The following is a 17,902-nucleotide window of genomic DNA, read 5'->3' as shown; positions in this document are numbered from 1 at the left end:
TTTGACACTGAGTAACATTGCACTGGATATATGTCCACATCTTCTCTCTCCATTCATCTGTCAGTGGACATGAGGTGGCTTCCAGGCCTGGCTGCTGGGAACAGCGCTGCCATGAACACAGGGCACACGCATCCACTCAGACCACGTTTTCTCAGAAGCACCAGGTACATTTAATCCCATAAGGTGGAGAGATGGTGACACATCATGACTTCTCTAGTGAGAGAGAAACTTAAATACTGCAAGTTTTCTGGAGTACTGAGATTTTGATTTAAATAGCAGCAGCATAATAAATGGGCTTCCCCAGTGGCTCAGATGGTAAAGAATCCGCCTGTCAATACAGGAGACACAGGAGATGCGGGTTCAATCCCTGAGTTGGAGAGGTCCCTGGAGAAGGAAACAGCATCCCACTTCAGTGTTCTTGCCTGGAGAATCCCATGGACAGAGGAGCCTGGCGGGCTATAGTCCACGGGGTCGCAGAGAGTCGGACAGGACTGAGCGACTAACACTTTCACTTTCAGCATAATAAATTATTAAGGGAAACAGTCATAAATAAAACTTTGTTCTATTGAAAGTAGGCTGAGGTGATTTTTCCAGACACAGAAAGAATCCCTGAGTCCTATAATACCAGATGGTATTTTTCTTGCAATACCATTTGCAAGAACGAGGTCACGAGGCAGAGTCTAATTATGCACAAACTAGAATACGATGAAAAATGTCCTGTTTGTGGAGATTTCTTCAAGTACCTGGACATTTCAGTGCAGAAATTCCATCGCTTAGCACCAGAAGAAAGTGAAATAAATTGATTCTGTGTTGTTTTTTTTCAGAGATGCTGAGTAGGATTTCATCAAATGTGATAAAGCTCATGAGATGATGCGTCTACTGTGTCACAGCAACCGGATAACATACTCAGGATTCATGGGGTCTGATCTCCTGGATCTAAAATGAAGAGCACCTGTTGGGCTTCCTGGGAGCACCGTCTCCTGAAGAAAAGAAAGAGGCCTTGGTCCTGGAGGCGGAGAAATCCTGTCACTTCCCTGGGGTTGCCCCTCCCCAGCCCCCCCCAGCCCCGCCCTCACTGAGGGGCTCCTATGTCCCCCACCCCCACCCCCACCCCAGGCCCAGCAGCGTCTTGTCCCCTTCGCCTTCCTTCCTGCATCACAGAGTCACCCCAGGCCCTGACACCCCCTGCTCAGGCTCAGGACTGGAGCCAGTGAGGAATCAATCTGCTCCCTTCACTCAGGTCCGGATCCTCCCCGAGGGGGGCCTAAAGGACCAGGGAGCAGGTCCCCGGAGGAGGGGCCTTGCCTCCTGACAGCCCTGGGGGGCTGCAGGCAAACCTCCTTCCTTCGCTCCCCTCCAGCCTCTGAGCCAGCAGCACACACAGCTCTCAGGACCAGGGTCCCTGCCCCCCATCTCTTCCTGGTCCCCCCCAGCTGGGCGCCTCCACCCCAGCTCAGGCCCACCATCCCCAGGACCTCTGCTCAAGGCAGGGCCGCTCAGTGATGGAGGCTCTGGGTCCCAGGAGGCTGGTGACGAGCAGGCCACAGGCTGAGTCAGAACTGCTGCTGCCCCAGGAGCACAGGCCTGGCCTCGCCCCTTCCCACAGTCTCTCCTGTGGGGCTCCTGCCTTGCCTGCTTGGCCCAAGCCACTTCCGGTGAGAACAGGCCTTTGGAGCTGGGCCCGCAATTATTGCTCTCAGGTGATATGGGGTCTTATCCACCGGCTCATTTCCAGGATGAGGAGGTTCAGTGAGGGCAGGGGTCGGCTGGGATTCACCTTCCCCGTCCTCACACCAGGCCCTGTGCCCCTGCCTTCCCTCTAGATTCTGCCCTCAGTACCTGCTCTTGGAAAGGACTCAGCCCCGGAAGACAGTTATGAGGGCCACGGGGAGGATCCAGGTGACGTGAGTGATGGCTGGGGCCGAGGACTGGACTGTAGGGGGGCCCGTGGTCGGTGATGCTGCAAGGAGAGTAAGGGTCAAGCCCCTGTCCAGACCCGAAACTCGGCAGATGCCTCCTCACCCCCCTGACGCAGGTACCCCTACCCCTCCACCCACACGTGGAGGCCCTTGTGACAGGTCCTCAGGCGAGATGGGGGAGAGGAGCCCCGTCCCCATGGGACTCTGACAGCTAATGGGGGAGCGAGGTTTCCAACAGAGTCACTGAGTCCTGCTGTGATGTCAGAGACGGTGACATGAGGATGGAGTCCTCAGGAGCTGACAGCAGAGATGAGGTTGACAGATTTCCAGAAAGAGGATTGGTGACATTTAAAAGAAGATTCTGGAAAGAGGGAAGAGTAAGAAGGAGATTGGAATCATGGAGATGCTCTCATATTTAGGATCAGTGAGAATCCATGTTCAATCGTACAAAGGCCTGTGCTGTGAGGAGAGACGTCAGCAGGTAAAAGAGGAAAGAGGACGACAGAGCATCCCCGGGTCATTGTTTTATCAGGAGCAACTCACCTCTGACGGATCATTTTCTCACACACACACACACACACACACACAGAGGGGTGGGTCCATGTCACCATGAGAGAACTACCACTTTCTCCTAATCTTCTCACCTACCCGTGGTCTTCAACATTCTCTCCCAGCGCTCCAAGAAAGCCTGATACCAGAGCTGACAGTCTCCCATGGAGACCTTCTTGAAGAAGTCAGTAACAGTTCTATCTTTCTCCCACTTCTCTTTCATCCATCTCCCTCCAGGATGAACCACTTTCCAATGTCCATTCTCTGAATCAAAGAGGAGGGACAGTTTTCCATTGAAGCCAAACTGCCAGGATCCATTGATGTGTCCGTTGTGTTTACTCCAGCACGTCATCCTGGCCTGCAGGGTCAGAGGGCCTGACCCCACTGAGGAAAAGAAAGAGCTCAGCCTCTGGGCTTGACAGATTCTTTGCCCCATCTAGGTCCACCTCCCCTGGGCCCAGCTAATCTGGCCCTGGTCTCTCCTGCAACAGCTGCTCTTTCCACTGGACTGCTAGCAAAGGGCAATATCCAGTTGTTTTTTTAACCCGAAAACAGTGGATGCAGCTGAGCCCCCAGTCTGCTCCTCCTGCATTTGGACTTCTTCACTCACCCTTGTCTGTGTATCTCTCCGGGGTAACGTCAGACACGTGCTCCTTGAGCAAGTCTCCAATGTCCCTCAGTGTGCCAGCCTGTGTTTCCCAGGCGTTCATACTTTTCACTTCCTCTCCCAAGGGACTCAAGTACTTGATCTCAGCTGTACCACAGTCACAGGAGACAAACACCTTTTGATCCACTTCGCCTTGAACCTCACACCATGGCTGACCAGGTCTGGGCCGAGGATTGATGGTGAAATTATAGGAAAGAGAATGAGCGTCTGTGAAGGAAAAACACAGCGAGGGTGAAGTTGGGAAAAAAAGACCCACAGGCCCTTCCCCCAGTTATGAGAGCCGAGTACAGTGCAGGGCTGGCTGTCAGAGCAATGACCCCCCCACACACACACACCACACACCAGTGCCCCCTCCTCGTGGAGAAGGAGGAGGCCCGCCTGGCAAGGATCACTCATCCGGGGTGTGGTCCCTCGTCCACCGGGTCAGGTCCCAGCATCATAACCTTTGCAGAGACGTGCCAGGCTGCTACGCAGGAAAAGTCTAGATGACAGAGGACTGTCAGAATCTAACCCCGTGTCCTGTGAGAGATGGGGAGCCTGTGGGGATGCTCCTCAGGAAGAAGGATCACAGGGAGAGGGGCAAGGAGGTGGCGGGTGTGCACAGAACCCAAAGCTGGAGAAGGGAGAGTTCACAATTAGGGGTCACAGGACTTAGCAAGGCCGGGGAGACGCTGCTGATCTCCCACTAGGATGGGTCTTGGAAGCCTGGAGAAAGGCTTGGCCCACAGGGCATGAAAGAGAAAATCCAGAACTTCCGAGGCAGGTGGTAGAGGAGGGGATCCAAGGCTCAGAGAAGTGACTCTGCAGGGCGGACACGGTGTGAAAGGGCAGGAGTGTGTGCAGTCCACCAGCTCCATGGGAAAGCCTGATGGACTCTATGGAGCCCGAGAGGAAAGCATGGATGAGAAGCATCTCCACAGCTCAAGGCTGACTTTTGTGGAAGGTCAGGGATGGTGGTAGGAGTGGTGTCCCTGTGGGCTTCTGGCAGGAACAGGGATAGAAAATGGGGGAAGATCAGATTCCAGGTGGAGTGTTTTAAGTCAGGAGCAAAGTTGGTACAATGGTCAAAGCGATTAGTTAAAGTCGCTCAGTCGTGTCTGACTCTTGTGACCCCATGGACTATACAGTCCATGGAATTCTTCAGGCCAGAATACTGGACTGGTTAGCCTTTCCCTTCTCCGGGGGATCTTCCCAACCCAGGGATTGAACCCAGGTCTCCCACATTGCAGGTGGATTCTTTACCAGCTGAGCCACAAGGGAAGCCCAAGAATAGTGGAGTGGGTAGCCTATCCCTTCTCCAGTGGATCTTCCCGACCCAGGAATTGAACTGGGATCTCCTGCATTGCAGGCGGATTCTTTACCAACTGGCTCCTGGTATGGTCCTAGGGCCTGTCAGAGATGAGGCCTCTGGTCATGGAATGTCAGAGTTGCCCATCATGATCTGGGTTCATCAACCCCTAACCATTACTTCAGATAGACCAGCTGTCATAGGACAGAAGTGATTATGTGGCTTGCCATAACCAGCGCCACAGGGAACAAATAAGATGTACCAGCAGGTGACCTAGGCCTGACACCAGAGTTGATACAGGGCCACTATCCCTGCTCACACCTGGGGCTTCACGCAGTGTCCCCTACCGCTCCTTGAACCAAGGAAGCCAGGCTACAGCAGAAGGGGGCGCATTAGCTCACAACAGCCAGACCCACCTCCTATCACATTCCCACCACCAGAAGCTACAGGGCAGGACAGGGTAAGATTCTGGTTCATAAACAGACAAGTGAGGCAGCTCTTGGATGATTCTCTAGGGGGTGGGTCACTCATTACTGGGATCAGAAGCCAGGACAGTGGACAAGTCTGGTTCTCAGTTGATTTACACATTATATTTGGCTCCTGGTGCTCCACAAATGTGGAAGCTCCTTTTGCACTCAGAGACAGATACCAAATGGCCTAAAGAGACAACGAGATTTACTTTCTTCTGTAAAAATCTATCAACTCTTGCCTTAATCCATAACCATTATAGGCTGCCACTGTCCCAATTCCTAGACAATATGAGTGTGGGACCAAAGGGTAGAAGTGGGGATGCCCAGCCTCACCCTCGAGCCCTGTGTCACACTCTGGGAAACCCTGTTCCCGTCCCTCCTATGTTAGGTCCTGGGGGTCAGGCCGGGGGGGTTTTCTGGGTGAGTTATCAGACAAAGGGATAGGATGCCAGTTGATAGAGACCATGTTTAGATTCTCTTCAAGAGATAGGAAGCTGTTGGAGGCCCTGGGCTTCTTGGGACCATGGAAAAATGGGTAATAAATGGTCTTGTAACTGAAAGGGCTAAAGGGGGCCCGTCCCCCCATGGCCTCTGTCTGCCTCTTGTCTGTAGAGAAGTTTTAGTCAGCCAGGCCTCCTGTGAGTCTCAAAACAGTGGTTTAAGAGTTAAGGATTAGGACATGTGAAGATGGAGAAAGGAATATTCCTTAGGCTGGGAAACTGGTAACAATTTAGACTGTGACCAGCCACGTAGCAGTGTCATGAACTTACCAGTTCCCTGAAAGATAACAAAGATCTGACACAAGTCTCAGGTTGTTTCTGCAGGAAGCAGACCCCCAGCACATAAAAACTGCTGGCTGCAAGCACACAGACCCCCAGACTGGCTGAAACCATAAGCCTGGTGAGGCTCAGACGTCCGCCTTGTGCCAACAACCTGACTGCACAGGACGCTGACGCGCCCGCAGCAGCCCCTCCTCCCCCTTCTCTAACCGGGAAGCTTGGAGACGGTCTGAGGACGTTAGGTCACTATTTTTCCAGGGCTCCTGAACAAACCAACTTTACCTTTTCCACACTTGTTAACTTCACCAGTGTTAGGATCTGGCTCATAAACAGCTTCAATTAGTAACAGCGTGAGCTGTCTAGGGAGAGCTTTGACTCCAGGGAAGCGCTGATCAGTGGCTAGGCAATGAGCGCCTTCCTGGGGATGCATATGGAATTTTTTTTTTTTTTATAAATTGAATCCTTTAATTTTTTCAAGTGTTCTTAAAAATCCATTTTATACTTAAGCCAACCTTGAAGATAAGCACAAAATCTGTTTACTTTTTTTTCTTTTACACAACACAACTCAGGCACACACTCTGTGCAAAGCACTGTTCTAGGTGCAGTAAAAGGGATTCTTAACCTTAAAACATGATTGCGCCTTCTGGAATTGTGTTATCTCCTTTTCCAGAAAGTAAAAATAAATAAAATTACAACTGTTTACTATTGACCTGCCCCAAGCCCACTTCTGGCTCTCAGAAATGCTAGGATCTGCCAAATTTAAGATGTTTCAGTGAATTCCGCTCCTACTTTCTGCAAATTAAGAAGGCAGAACTCCTCTTTATTAACAAAAAAAATTTAAAAAGGCAATTTTTCATGAAAGAGTAGTTTTTGTTTCTATTGTATTTCTCTCTTTTTTTTCCTTCTAGTTTTTAACTTTTCTCCCTCCAAGACTGCCTTTTCCTGTACAAGGCAACACCATTTTTTTCATTTTTCTTTTCCTAAGACAAAGTATTTCATCTTATAGACAAATAATTCCCAAGACTAGTGATAAATATTAAAAAAAAAAAGAAGAAGAAGAAAAGAGGAAGAAGAAAGAAAAGAAAGAAACTTAAGGGCTTCCCTGGTGGCTCAGCAGGTAATGACTCCACCTGCAATGCAGGAGACCCCAGTTCAACCCTGGGTCAGAACGATCCCCTGGAGAAGGGAGAGGCTACCCACTCCAGTATTCTTGAGCTTCTCTGGTGCCTTGGATGGTAAAGAATCCACCTGCAATGTGGGAGACCCGGCTTCGATCCCTGGGTTGGGAAGATCCCCTGGAGAAGGGTAAGGCTATCCACTCCAGTATTCAACCCTGGAGAATTCCACAGACTGCATAGTCCATGGGGTCGCAAAGAGTCGGACGCGACTGAGCAACGAAGCAGGGCACATTCAAGGGTGAATCAACTACATTACTTTGAGGAAGTAAAAACTAAAAAACACGTGGTACTAAGCTAGTCCAAGTATTTGTGTTGAAACAATCCTAAAAACTATTTATTTTATAACATTGTTAAAAAAATTTCTCAGTCAAAAAAATTTATACAAACATTTTCAGTTCGACCTAATGAAAGTGATATCTAGAAAATATTCCACATCACTAAGTCTGTCTTAGAAAGTTGAGATGCTATGGCATTCCTAAGGCACAGTGTTCTGGAAGACAGTGTGCTTCTGTGGTGCTGGGTGATGTATGTGACTGGCTGGCTCCAAGTGGGCCTCAGCAGGCACCTTCCTCCTGACGCTGGGGGACTGAGAGAGGAGAGTCAGACACAGGCCCCCAGGGCTGCATGGACCTCTGTGAGACACCGGGCCAGCTGCTGGACCTGGGCTTCTCCTCCAAATCTAAGGCCCAGCACAAGCCATCACAGCAAATGGTTCATCATGACAGTTGATAGGCTGGGCTATTTGATATCCTTCTTTCATATTTCTAAATAGTCGACATCCATGTGGGGTATTTGACCCAGCGCCATGAGCTCCTACACTATCACTCTGAAGGCCCACACATCACTAGCACTGGAGAACTAAAAAAAAATATTTTTTAATATCTTTTTTTTTTTTGCTGTATTGGCTCTTAGTTGTGGCACTTGGGATCTTTTTACAGCATGAAGGCTCTTAGTTGCAACATGCTGAGTTCTTAGTTGTGGCATGTGGGATCCAGTTCACCAACCAATGATCGAACTGGGTCCCTTCATTGGGAGTGGGGAGTCTTAGCGACTGGATCACCAGGGAAGTCCGGAGAACTCATTCTTAACCAGACGTTCATGAGCCATCCATCGATCCCACGCTTCCCTTGTCCCCAAGACAGTGAGAGTCCATGGGAACAAGACTCTGGAGAGGGGCTATCTGGACTCTTAACTTGAGGCTGTCATCAGTGGCAGAGCTCCTAGCAGCCAGGTCTTTGTGGAGGACTCTCTTCTGACCAGGTAACTTATTCCACAGGCAATCTGACCCTGTGGACCAGGTCCTGTTGAGAAATTGCTTGCGGATTACTGGCCTCTACGAATTTGTGCTGCAGACTCCCCTAGTGGCTAAGACAGTAAAGAATCTGCCTGCAATTCAGGAGACCTGAGTTCGATTCTTGGGTCGGAAAGATCACCTGGAGAAGGGAATGGCCACCCACCTTAGCGCTGGCCTCCGAAAGAGTGGCGCTTCTCAAGACACTCCTCCACCCACCCACAAGGCAGGGTAACGGCCGGAAGTACCACTGTTGGGTGTGGCGCCTCTCAGATCCTGAGTCATCTGAGTCATCTGGGAAGAGGCTGAGACAGCCCTTGGGAACTACTGTGCACTGATGCTGTCTTCCAGTTCAATTCTTGTCACACAATGAAGGTGCAAAACAGCTAATATTATCACTACAAGAAATATAACTGCACGGCAAACCCCTGCGCTGATACAAAACACGTGGGTAGAAGTAGCTGAGCTGCATGAACAGGATCACAGATAGCTCTGCTAGTGGCTTTGTCCAAGACCAAAGTTTTTACTTCAAGATTTTGGTAGCACATTTTCCTTCCTTTCAAATTTTTGAAGAAGGGAAGTTTTTGAAGAATTTACTGTCAAGTTGAGCTGCATTCAGTATCATAACCTCATCATCTACTTTGCAGACAAGGAAAGCTAGAGCCTATATAGTGCGTGGAAACACCCCACCCCGTGTCCCTCGCACCCCCACCCCCACCAAGCAGAAATGCTGACTTGGGGCAGGTCCACGAAACTGTCTACTTGGAAACCTGCTTATATTCGACTTGGACTCTGCAGGCCAAGTGAAAGGCAGGACATCTGTTTCGTTGGGTTAAAGGATAGACGTAGTGCCCAAGAAGGTCACTTCTCTAATAGAGTTCTGTCTAGACCAATGAGCCGGGGCAACTGGTTCCCGCTCAAGAAGAGGCTCGCCCCCGCCCCCGGGGTCGCGCGTGGAGCCCAGAGGCCGGGGGTGGAACCCGGAGGCCGGGGGTGGACACCTGCCCCGGAGGCCAGGGGCCGGGGCTGGAGCCGTGACGCGGCGCCCCGGGGGCAGTGGGGGAGCCCGGGGGCCGGGGGTGGAGCCGTGCCGCGGCGGCCGGTGGCCGGGGGTGGAGCCCGAGTGCGGGGGGTGGAGCCCAGGGAAAACCGTAGGAGCCGCGCCGCGGAGCCCGTGGGCAGCGGCTGGAGCCAGCAGCTGCGGCTCTGACAAGACCAACCCAAGCACGTTTAAGCTGGGAGCGCGCCGCCGAAGCCTCCTGGGCACCCGGGTCCACTCTGCGTTTATAACTTACGGCCGGGAAAGAGCGCTGGTCCTTCAAGGGCCGGGAGATATAGGGACCAGAAGGGTCTTTTGCACAGGTCGGGGCGGGAGGGTGTGCTTTTCGGGGCGGGGCGGGTCCCTTCTCCGCGGAAGTCCGACTGGTCCCTTACCGCCCGGCTCCAGCGCTCCCACTTCCCAGGGGCGGTCTGGACCCTTGGGGGTTTCAACCCTATTTCTGCCGCGGCACGGCCCCCTCTTCTCCCAGCATCACCTCCCAAACTCCCGGCATTACTACTTCACCCAAGGCAGCCTGCTCTGGCCCGGAGAGCCGGCAAGAAGCCGGGAGGAGCCTCCGAGGAGCAAAGGGGCCGAGGGACGGGAAAGAGGAGGGGGCGGCGGCGACACCCTGCAAGAAGTTTCGCGCACCCCCACGGACACCACCCCCCTCCCCTTTCCGGGTCATAACCCATCCAACCTCCTCGCGTTCCCCCGCCACCCCCCGCGCAGGGTCATCCCCGAACTCACCGCTGGACGTCCCGCTCAACAAGCCAATCAGAAGCAAAACGAGGAAGGCAAGACTGCTCTTGGAGCCACCCATCTCTCCCTTTGCCTCCTGGATCCCAATGTTGCAGGAGTGCGAGGCTGCCAAGTCAGAACCCGCGATCCTCTCCCGCTAGCCCGCAGCTGCGGTCTGGACCTCCGCTCCTGCGCCGAGTGCCTGGCCCGCCCATCCGCCGACAGGCCCCGCCCCAGGTTTCTCAAGTAACCACTAGGAAGGCGCGCGCCGGGGCCTGGGCGGGGCTCTGTTGCCAGCTGGCTCGCTTTCTCGCCAGGTTTCCCTGTGTACTCGCCTGCCCACTTGCCTACGCGGTGCCCGACTTGCGCTGGTGATAGGAGACCGCCGAGTTCATGTTGCCGAAGATGAAACTCCAATACTTTGGTCACCTGATGCGAAGAACTGACTCACTGGAAAAGACCCTGATGCTGAGAAAGATTGAAGGCGGTAGGAGAAGGGGACGACAGAGGATGAGATGGTTGGTAGGCATCACCAACTCGATGGACATGAGTTTGAGTAAACTCCAGGAGTTGGTGATGGGCTTGCAGTCCATGGGGTCGCAGAGTCGGACACGACTGAGCGACTGAACTGAAGGCTCTAGCTCCTCACTCTGTTCCTTATCAGATCGGGCACCCAGGCCAGTCATCTGAGTTGGGAGGAGACAAGGGACAAAAGAAAATCCTTGTTCCGGCCACTGGGTCAGGTCAGTCAGCCGACAAACTTGTCCCTAAGTACCTGAATGGTCAGGGCATCAGTCGCAGTGTGGAAATCCCACCAGAGTCGCCATCTGTTACGGAAAGAGGGACTCCTTGCAGGGTCTGAGAGTGGGCTTTTGTCTAACACTGGGAAATGAATTGTTCTGGAGACACACATGCTGACAAGGAAGACGCTTTTTGGGGAAGGGGCTACAGGGCGGAGAGCATCAGGGTCGGGGAACCCAGGAGAACTGCTCTGACACATGGCTTATAGTTTCAGGTTCTTTGGTGATGGAGTTAGTTTCTGGGTCATATCTGGCCAATTAGTCAGACTCAGGGTCCTTCCTGGTGTCAGAAGTGTGTTCTGGTGAGCTTTATTGATAATTCTAAGAGTTTATTTATATAGTGCTCACTTTCCCTTAACCCAATTAAATCCAGCTCAGTTACAAATTCATTTCCATGTAAAGACAGAACCAGAGATCTCCTTGTTTTACTGCTTCGGTGTTAAAAATGCTATTCTCCCCACCCCACTCTGGGAGACCACAGATGGATCAGATGGTTCCTGAGAACCAGGGGAAAGACTTATATTTTTGGAGGGGAGAAATGCAAGCTCCCTTTTTTATTTGTTTTGTTTTTAAAGTCTTTCCCGCCATTAGCTGTCAGAGCCCCGTGAGGACTGGGCTCCTGCCTTCCCCCCATCTCGCCTGAGGATCTATCACAGAGGCCTCTATGTGATGCGTGTAAACTGTCTGCACAGTAGGGACCTGAGTCGGGGGGCGAGGAGGCATCTGCCGAGTTTGGGGTCTGGACAAGGCTTCACTCTTACTCTCCTTGCAGCATCATGGACCATGGACGCCCCTAGATTCCAGCCCAGGGCCACAGCCATCAAATCCAAAGCCTGCATCCTCCCCGTGGTCCTCACCAGTTTCATCGTAACTGTCTTCCTGGGCTGAGTCCTTTCCAGGACCAGGTACTGACGGCAGAATTCGGAGGTAAGGCAGGGGCACAGGGCCTGGTGTGAGGAAGGGGAAGGTGAATCCCAGCTGACCCCTGCCCTCACTGAACCTCTTCATCCTGGAAATGAGCAGGTGGATATCGCCTGAAAGCAGAACTCGGACAAGCTCAGCCCTGAGGTCTGAGAGGTCCCCAGTGTCAGGTGACATTGTGAAAAGGGAGGGGCCCTCCCTAGGCTGAGGGCCTATTGATGCTGAAAGGGTTGAGCCACGTCCCCTGACTGAGCACAGACCGCGGGCTGGCAGGGCCCAGGGTGGGTGGTGTGAGAACAGCAGGCGCTCAGGGCGAGGGCAGGACTCCCAGGGCTGAGAGCAGAATGGGGGCTCCACATGGCGTGTCAGCAGGGAGGGGACCCAGGGAGGGGACCCACCCAGGGGCCAAGATGAGAGGGGCCGGGCTCATCCCAGGAGGGAGGGCTGGGAAGGCCTTTGCAGACCCAACTCCAAAGGCCTGTTCTCACAGGAAGTGGCTTGGGCCAAGCAGGCAAGGCAGGAGCCCCACAGGAGAGACTGTGGGAAGGGGCGAGGCCAGGCCTGTGCTCCTGGGGCAGCAGCAGTTCTGACTCAGCCTGTGGCCTGCTCGTCACCAGCCTCCTGGGGACCCAGAGCCTCCATCACTGAGCGGCCCTGCCTTGAGCAGAGGTCCTGGGGATGGTGGGCCTGAGCTGGGGTGGAGGCGCCCAGCTGGGCGGGACCAGGAAGAGATGGGGGGCAGGGACCCTGGTCCTGAGAGCTGTGTGTGCTGCTCAGAGGCTGGAGGGGAGCGAAGGAAGGAGGTTTGCCTGCAGCCCCCCAGGGCTGTCAGGAAGCAAGACCCCTCCTCCAGGGACCTGCTCCCTGGTCCTTTAGGCCCCCCTCGGGGAGGATCTGGACCTGAGTGAAGGGAGCAGATTGATTCCTCACTGGCTCCAGTCCTGAGCCTGAGCAGGGGGTGTCAGGAACTCTGTGATGCAGGAAGGAAGGAGGAGGGGACAAGAAGCTGCTGGGCCTGGGGTGGGGGTGGGGGACATAGGAGCCCCTCAGTGAGGGCGGGGCTGGAGGGGCTGGGGAGGGGCAGCCCCAGGAAAGTGACAGGATTTCCTCGGTCTCCTGGACCAACATCTCTTTCTTTTCTGCAGGAGACTGTGTTCCCAGGAAGTCCCTTACAGGGGCTCTGCTGACTTTGACTCAGTCTTTGCTTGGCCACCATTGTCCTCCTTCTGTTCACTTTAGAGCCAAGAAGTCACAGCCAGGAGTTCTGAGCCTGCCTTCCTGTGATGGTGACACAGTAGCTTCGTTGTCTCATGTGTCCTGTTACATCTGGTGAGCAGACTCCTCAGTTTCTTTTTTTTTCCAACCTGTTTTACCTTTTTCTCTTGGTGCTAAGTGATGGAATCCCTGCAATGAAATGTTCAACTACTTAACAAGAAACCTCCACACATAGGACACTGTCTGTCTTCTTCTAGTTTGTGAAAAATCAGACTCTCCTTTGTATGGCAATGTCATTGTTGCTAATGGTGATAATGCAAGAAAAATACCATCTTCTATTACAGGACTCTGGGGTTCTTTCTATGTTCAGAGAAACAACTTCAGAGTATTTTCAATGGAAGAAAGTATTATGTGAGTGTCTCTTTTAGTCATTTTATCTCCTAATACTAATACTTAAGTCAGTACAGTGCTATTGCAAAAAACATAAATTCTTCAGCTTTCTTTTTCTAATCAAGGAGGGAACTCAGGACATTTTACCCTTTTTCCACATATTGGGATTAAATAGAACTGATGATTCTGCTACATTTATTGTGGAAGTAGAGAATAAAAAACACTCTTAAAGTAACCTGCAGCCTAGCCATCGAGTTGGCAGCGTGCCAAGAAGCTATTTTTGTTACTGTCAGTGGAATCTTGACAGCAACACAACTCTTGTACACACACCTTCCATTGTAGACCACGTATGGTCGCCTCGGCCAGTCGGATTAACACTCGGGTGCATTGGGTGAGAGTGAATCTTGATCCCTGAAGACAAAGTCCGCCAGGTTAGGATGGAGAAGGAAGTAGGAAAAAAAATGCAGGATGACTGAGAGGAAGATGGAAAAAGAAGCAAAAGAGGCAGCTGGGAGGCAGGGGTGGGGTGGGCGGAGCCTTTGTTGGAAGGAGGGGAGAAGCCAACATAACGCTGAGCATTTTGTTCACAAAAGTTAAGGACTCTTTGAGGGTGGGGTATTTAAAGTGAATTTTGCTTTTTAATGTCACTGCTGGTTTTTTTTTTTTTTTGTGGTTGTTGTTGCTGTTTTTAATGAGGAATTACATTTGAATACTTGCAAGATACTTCCTCGGTATAATTGTTCTTTGCATTGTTCTTCAACAGGGCTTCCTCAGTCTCTGACTGAAGACTTTGGGCGGTGGGCAGAGGCAGAGGTATGGACACACTCCAGGCTAGGATTTGCCCCTTACTCTTCTAAAACTGCTGGAAGGAATGTCTCTAGCTCACACCACAGGCCATCTTTTGGTGATTCTGCAGCTGATAGAACCCAGGAAGACTCTGGACAGTGAGTGTCCTGGGATCTGGGGCTCTGGCAGGGGGAGTGGAGCAGGGGAGGAGGGGAAAGGAAGGGGCTCCACCCTGGTGGGGGCCTGTCTTCCAGCTCTGAGGATGGTCAGGTGTGGTTTAGCTGGACTGGCTGCCCAGGAGGTGACACCCAGTGTGCAGGGACTCCAGCCCAAGACAGGGTGCCTGGGCCTGTGCTCCTGGAGCAGCTTGCCCTCTCCTGCCAACTCCACCTCCTTCTGCAGTAAAAACTTTCCTGATGATTAGGGGCTCCTCCTGAATGTAGCCTGTGTTCTGTGGTCTTTTTTTCCCCACTCGTGTTGAAAGTCCTGTTTGTTCAGATGGATTTTTAAGCCACTAGAAGGCAGACATTGTCTATTTTTGCTGCCTCAGAAGTTGGTACATGATGGTAAAAATATGTCAACTAAATCTTCCTGCTAACAGTATTGAACCCAAAGGATCCACAGTGGCATCCAAGAGATTAAAGCTCAGACAGCTGAAGATGAGACAGGACTGAGGATGCAGCAGAGGAGGGGGTCTGGGATAGAGACCCCTCCCTCTGCAACCAGGCCCTGGAGGGGAATCTCCTAGACACACCTGTGGTTTTCTCTCACAGATGCCCACTCTCTGTGCCTTAACCTCACTGTCAAATGTCAGTCCAGACCTGGCCAGCCCTGGTGTCAAGTCCAGGGCTCCGTGGACACAAAGCCTTTCCTCCAGTTTGACAGTGACAGCAACAAGGTCAGACCTTTGGGTTTCCTGGGGGAGGAGGTAAACGACACCAAAGCGTGGACTGAACTGAGCCAGACGCTAGGAGAAGCAGGAAGAGACCTCAGGATGGTTCTGCTTGTCATCAAACTGGACAAAAAGGAGATGAGGGGTAATATGGGAAGGGGGTGGGGAGCTGGAAACAGTAAGAGAGGGGTAGGGGCAGAATGCATGCAGGGAGGTCCTTCCTGTGAAAAGACTGAACACGATCCAGCCTTAGAGACCCAGTGGACCTGATGGGTAAGAGGGGGAGGTCATGGTCGGAAGATCACGTACCTCTGGACGTGCAGACACACTTTACTGACTGGGGAGGATGTACTGTGGACAGTCCAGAAAGATTCACTGTGTGGGGGTGGCGCAGGTCCTCCCTCCCTGCAGGTCAGGCTGTGTTGTCAGTGTGAAACTGAGCAATGCTCTGGTGCATCCTTACTCTTCAGCCTCAATGGACAGACTGCCCTCCTCCTTGACACCATGAACATAACCTGGACAAACATCGATCCTCGAGCCACAGGCATCGAGGAGGAGTGGGAAAACAACCAGGAACTGGCAGAGTATTTCAGGAAGATCTCAATGGGAGACTACAGTTATTGGCTTCGGGAATTTCTGAAACACTGGGAGAACATGCTGCTCCCAGAGCCCACAGGTAACTGAGTGGGGTGTGGGGGAGGTGGGGGAGGTGGTAGCTCTCTTCAAAGGTCTAGTGCCTTCATGTGTGGATATGAGCACATATGTTTGTGCAATTGAAAATGTGGTAACTGGATGGAGTGACTGATCTTTTGGTGGACTTCTTGTCTGGAGAGTCAGTGATGGGCATTGCATAGGATTTCCCAACATCCTCCTTTCCCAGCCCACCTCCCTTAGCACAGGAGCCCCTTTCCTCATTAACCAATGACCCTGTTCCATAACCCTGCTAAATGGTCCCCAGATTTATATACATACTGTGTTTCCAGACCTTCTCTCCTTCCTGTTGTCCTGACCCTTTAACCAGCTCAAATGTCACTTAGAGAAGCCCTCACCCCTCCCCAGACCGAATTAAGCACCTCCCCAGCTGTGTCCTCCCTAAAAAGGACTCCCCACAGTAAATGTGTCCACCTGCAAGATTGTCAAATAAACGTTTGCTCTCTCCCTCAGTAGAAATAGGAGCTCTGTTATGAGGACAGAGCCCAACTCCATTCATGTTTCTGCCCCAATGGCTTCACGTAATGAGCCAGCATCTATGTAATTGGACAGGTGCTGTCTGGGGACAGTAGATGCTGAGGAAGGTGGACTCTTAGATGTGACAAGGCTTGTGCCTTTTCGTTTGTTTTAGAACCACTCACAAAGTCCCCGAACAACCACCAGCCTGCATCTATCCTGTTAAATAAATGCATCCTCCCATTGATCTTCATCTTCATCATCTTCATCTGCCTAATTGTCATCATCGTCAAGAAATGTATGAAGAAATCAGGGACCACAGAAAGTGAGAATCAGGCTGGCCTCTGGTTCCTGGGCAGGTTTGTTCTGGTCAGGACAGCAGAGAAGTGAGCCACGGGTCTAACCCAAACCCCTCTCTACTGGTACCTAGGAGGGTGCTCTTTCTTAGTCTTGGGCCCCCACGCTTCCCAGTAGGTCTGAAATTACTCTTTTGTTGGGGTAGAAGAGGCTGTGTAGGCACTAAGATAGTGCAGTGAGCAGAGGGAAACCAAGTATCTAATTCTGTGGCAAGGAGGGGAGAGGCAGGGTCTAAACTTTAAAAGTCTGGGGTGGAGTGTTGTCTTGTTGAGATCACACCCAGGGTTTCCCCAGTTCTTTGACGAAAAAAAAAAAAAATGTTTCTTTTCTGACAATACCATGATTCAGTTCAACAGTTTACCTAATGTTCTAACAGCTCTTCGTTCCATCATCTGATGTTTCTTCCATTGATCATGAGAAGGTGGAAATGTTAGATGAGCCCTTGGATGAAGAATCTGATCCTTACTGACAGTCTGGCTGCCAGTCTAGTATATTCTCCTCTACTCGGAGTTGTGTTCACCAAGAAGCTAGAGAACTCCTGACTTTCCACAGCTGTTGATGGGCCCTTCCTATGTATTGACTTAGTCATTTTGAACAATTTGCTAAATAAGATATTTGCTCCTAATCAGTTAAGGATATCAGCTTTACCTGATGCTTTTCTATGAGTTCCCTCCATTTTAGGTGGAATTGGAGAGTTTGTTGGCACTTTTAAATTCCATTAAGAGGAAAATGAGTTAGGAATAAATATATGTGGTTTAATGAGATATACTTCATGTGTTCATGTGTTCTCACTTTTATGCACAGTTACTTCATGCTTTTATGGCCAGAATTGTATTCCCCTGAATTCATGTGCTAAAACCCTAAACCCCCAGGACCTCAGAATATGACCATATTTAATGACAAGGCCTTTATAGAAATAATAAGGTTAAAATGAGGCCATTAGGGTCTACCCCTAATCCAATCTGATTGGTATCCTTATTAGAAAATGGAACAGACCTGGTATGTTACATGGAGGGCCATGTGAAGACATGGGGATGAGATGTCCGTCTGCAAGCTTAGAGAGTCAATTCCTAGGCAGGATTAAAAGAATTCCAGGGACCCTGAGGAGGAGAAAGGGGTCTGGCGCTCTCAAGGAGGAGATAGGGGTCTGGAATTCTCAAGGAGGAGGAAAGAACAAACTTTTTTTCTACATTCCTTAATAAGGACAGAGGATGAGATGGTCCGGGAGTTGGTGATGGACAGGGCTATCTTCTCACAGCTGCTCCAGTGCATACCATCTTACTGGGGTTTCTCTGACCTTGGACGTGGGGTACCTCCACATGGCCGGTCCAGCAAAGTGCAGCCAATGCTCCTGACCTTGGACGTGGAGTACCTATTCACAGCTGCTTCAGTGCCAAGCAGCCGCGGCTCAACCAAGATTGCTGGGAGAAATATCAATAACGTCAGATATGCA

General features: G+C 51.5%; 2 protein-coding genes across 7 annotated transcripts in view; one reads left to right on the top strand and one right to left on the bottom strand.

Moving 5' to 3' along the window:
* The window catches only part of LOC122684462 (retinoic acid early transcript 1E-like), a 94,122-nt gene extending 76,509 nt beyond the window's left edge, over positions 1–17,613 (top strand). Inside the window, exons 1-9 of one of the 6 annotated variants that reach the window (XR_006338047.1) lie at positions 10,239–10,408; positions 10,586–10,664; positions 11,494–11,626; positions 12,882–12,971; positions 13,202–13,268; positions 14,011–14,191; positions 14,807–15,070; positions 15,396–15,601; positions 16,268–17,613. Coding sequence is in view for 2 of the 6 variants with exons in the window: in XM_043888579.1 (XP_043744514.1) it covers positions 15,320–15,601; positions 16,268–16,482 (497 nt within the window). In the remaining 4 variants the exon portion in view is untranslated. Of the gene's footprint in view, positions 1–10,238; positions 10,444–10,585; positions 10,665–11,493; positions 11,627–12,881; positions 12,972–13,201; positions 13,269–14,010; positions 14,192–14,806; positions 15,071–15,319; positions 15,602–16,267 lie in introns of those variants that run through there. The other 5 variants (XR_006338048.1, XR_006338050.1, XR_006338049.1 and 2 more) reach the window with 5 other exon arrangements.
* On the bottom strand, positions 451–10,157 carry LOC122684476 (UL16-binding protein 1-like). The gene is made up of 5 exons (XM_043888593.1): positions 9,931–10,157; positions 3,079–3,342; positions 2,568–2,852; positions 1,840–1,960; positions 451–980 (listed from the first exon to the last, which is right to left on the bottom strand). Exons 1-4 carry the CDS (start codon positions 10,001–10,003, stop codon positions 1,857–1,859), a joined length of 726 nt encoding a protein of 241 aa, XP_043744528.1. The 5' UTR covers positions 10,004–10,157; the 3' UTR covers positions 451–980; positions 1,840–1,856.
* Positions 17,614–17,902: the final 289 nt, after the last annotated feature.

This window comes from Cervus elaphus, chromosome 26 (assembly GCF_910594005.1).
Source record: "Cervus elaphus chromosome 26, mCerEla1.1, whole genome shotgun sequence".
In the NCBI taxonomy this organism is placed as follows: domain Eukaryota; kingdom Metazoa; phylum Chordata; class Mammalia; order Artiodactyla; family Cervidae; genus Cervus; species Cervus elaphus.
The sequence above is the reverse complement of the archived record's forward strand: the minus strand, read 5'-3'. Positions and strand labels throughout refer to the sequence as shown.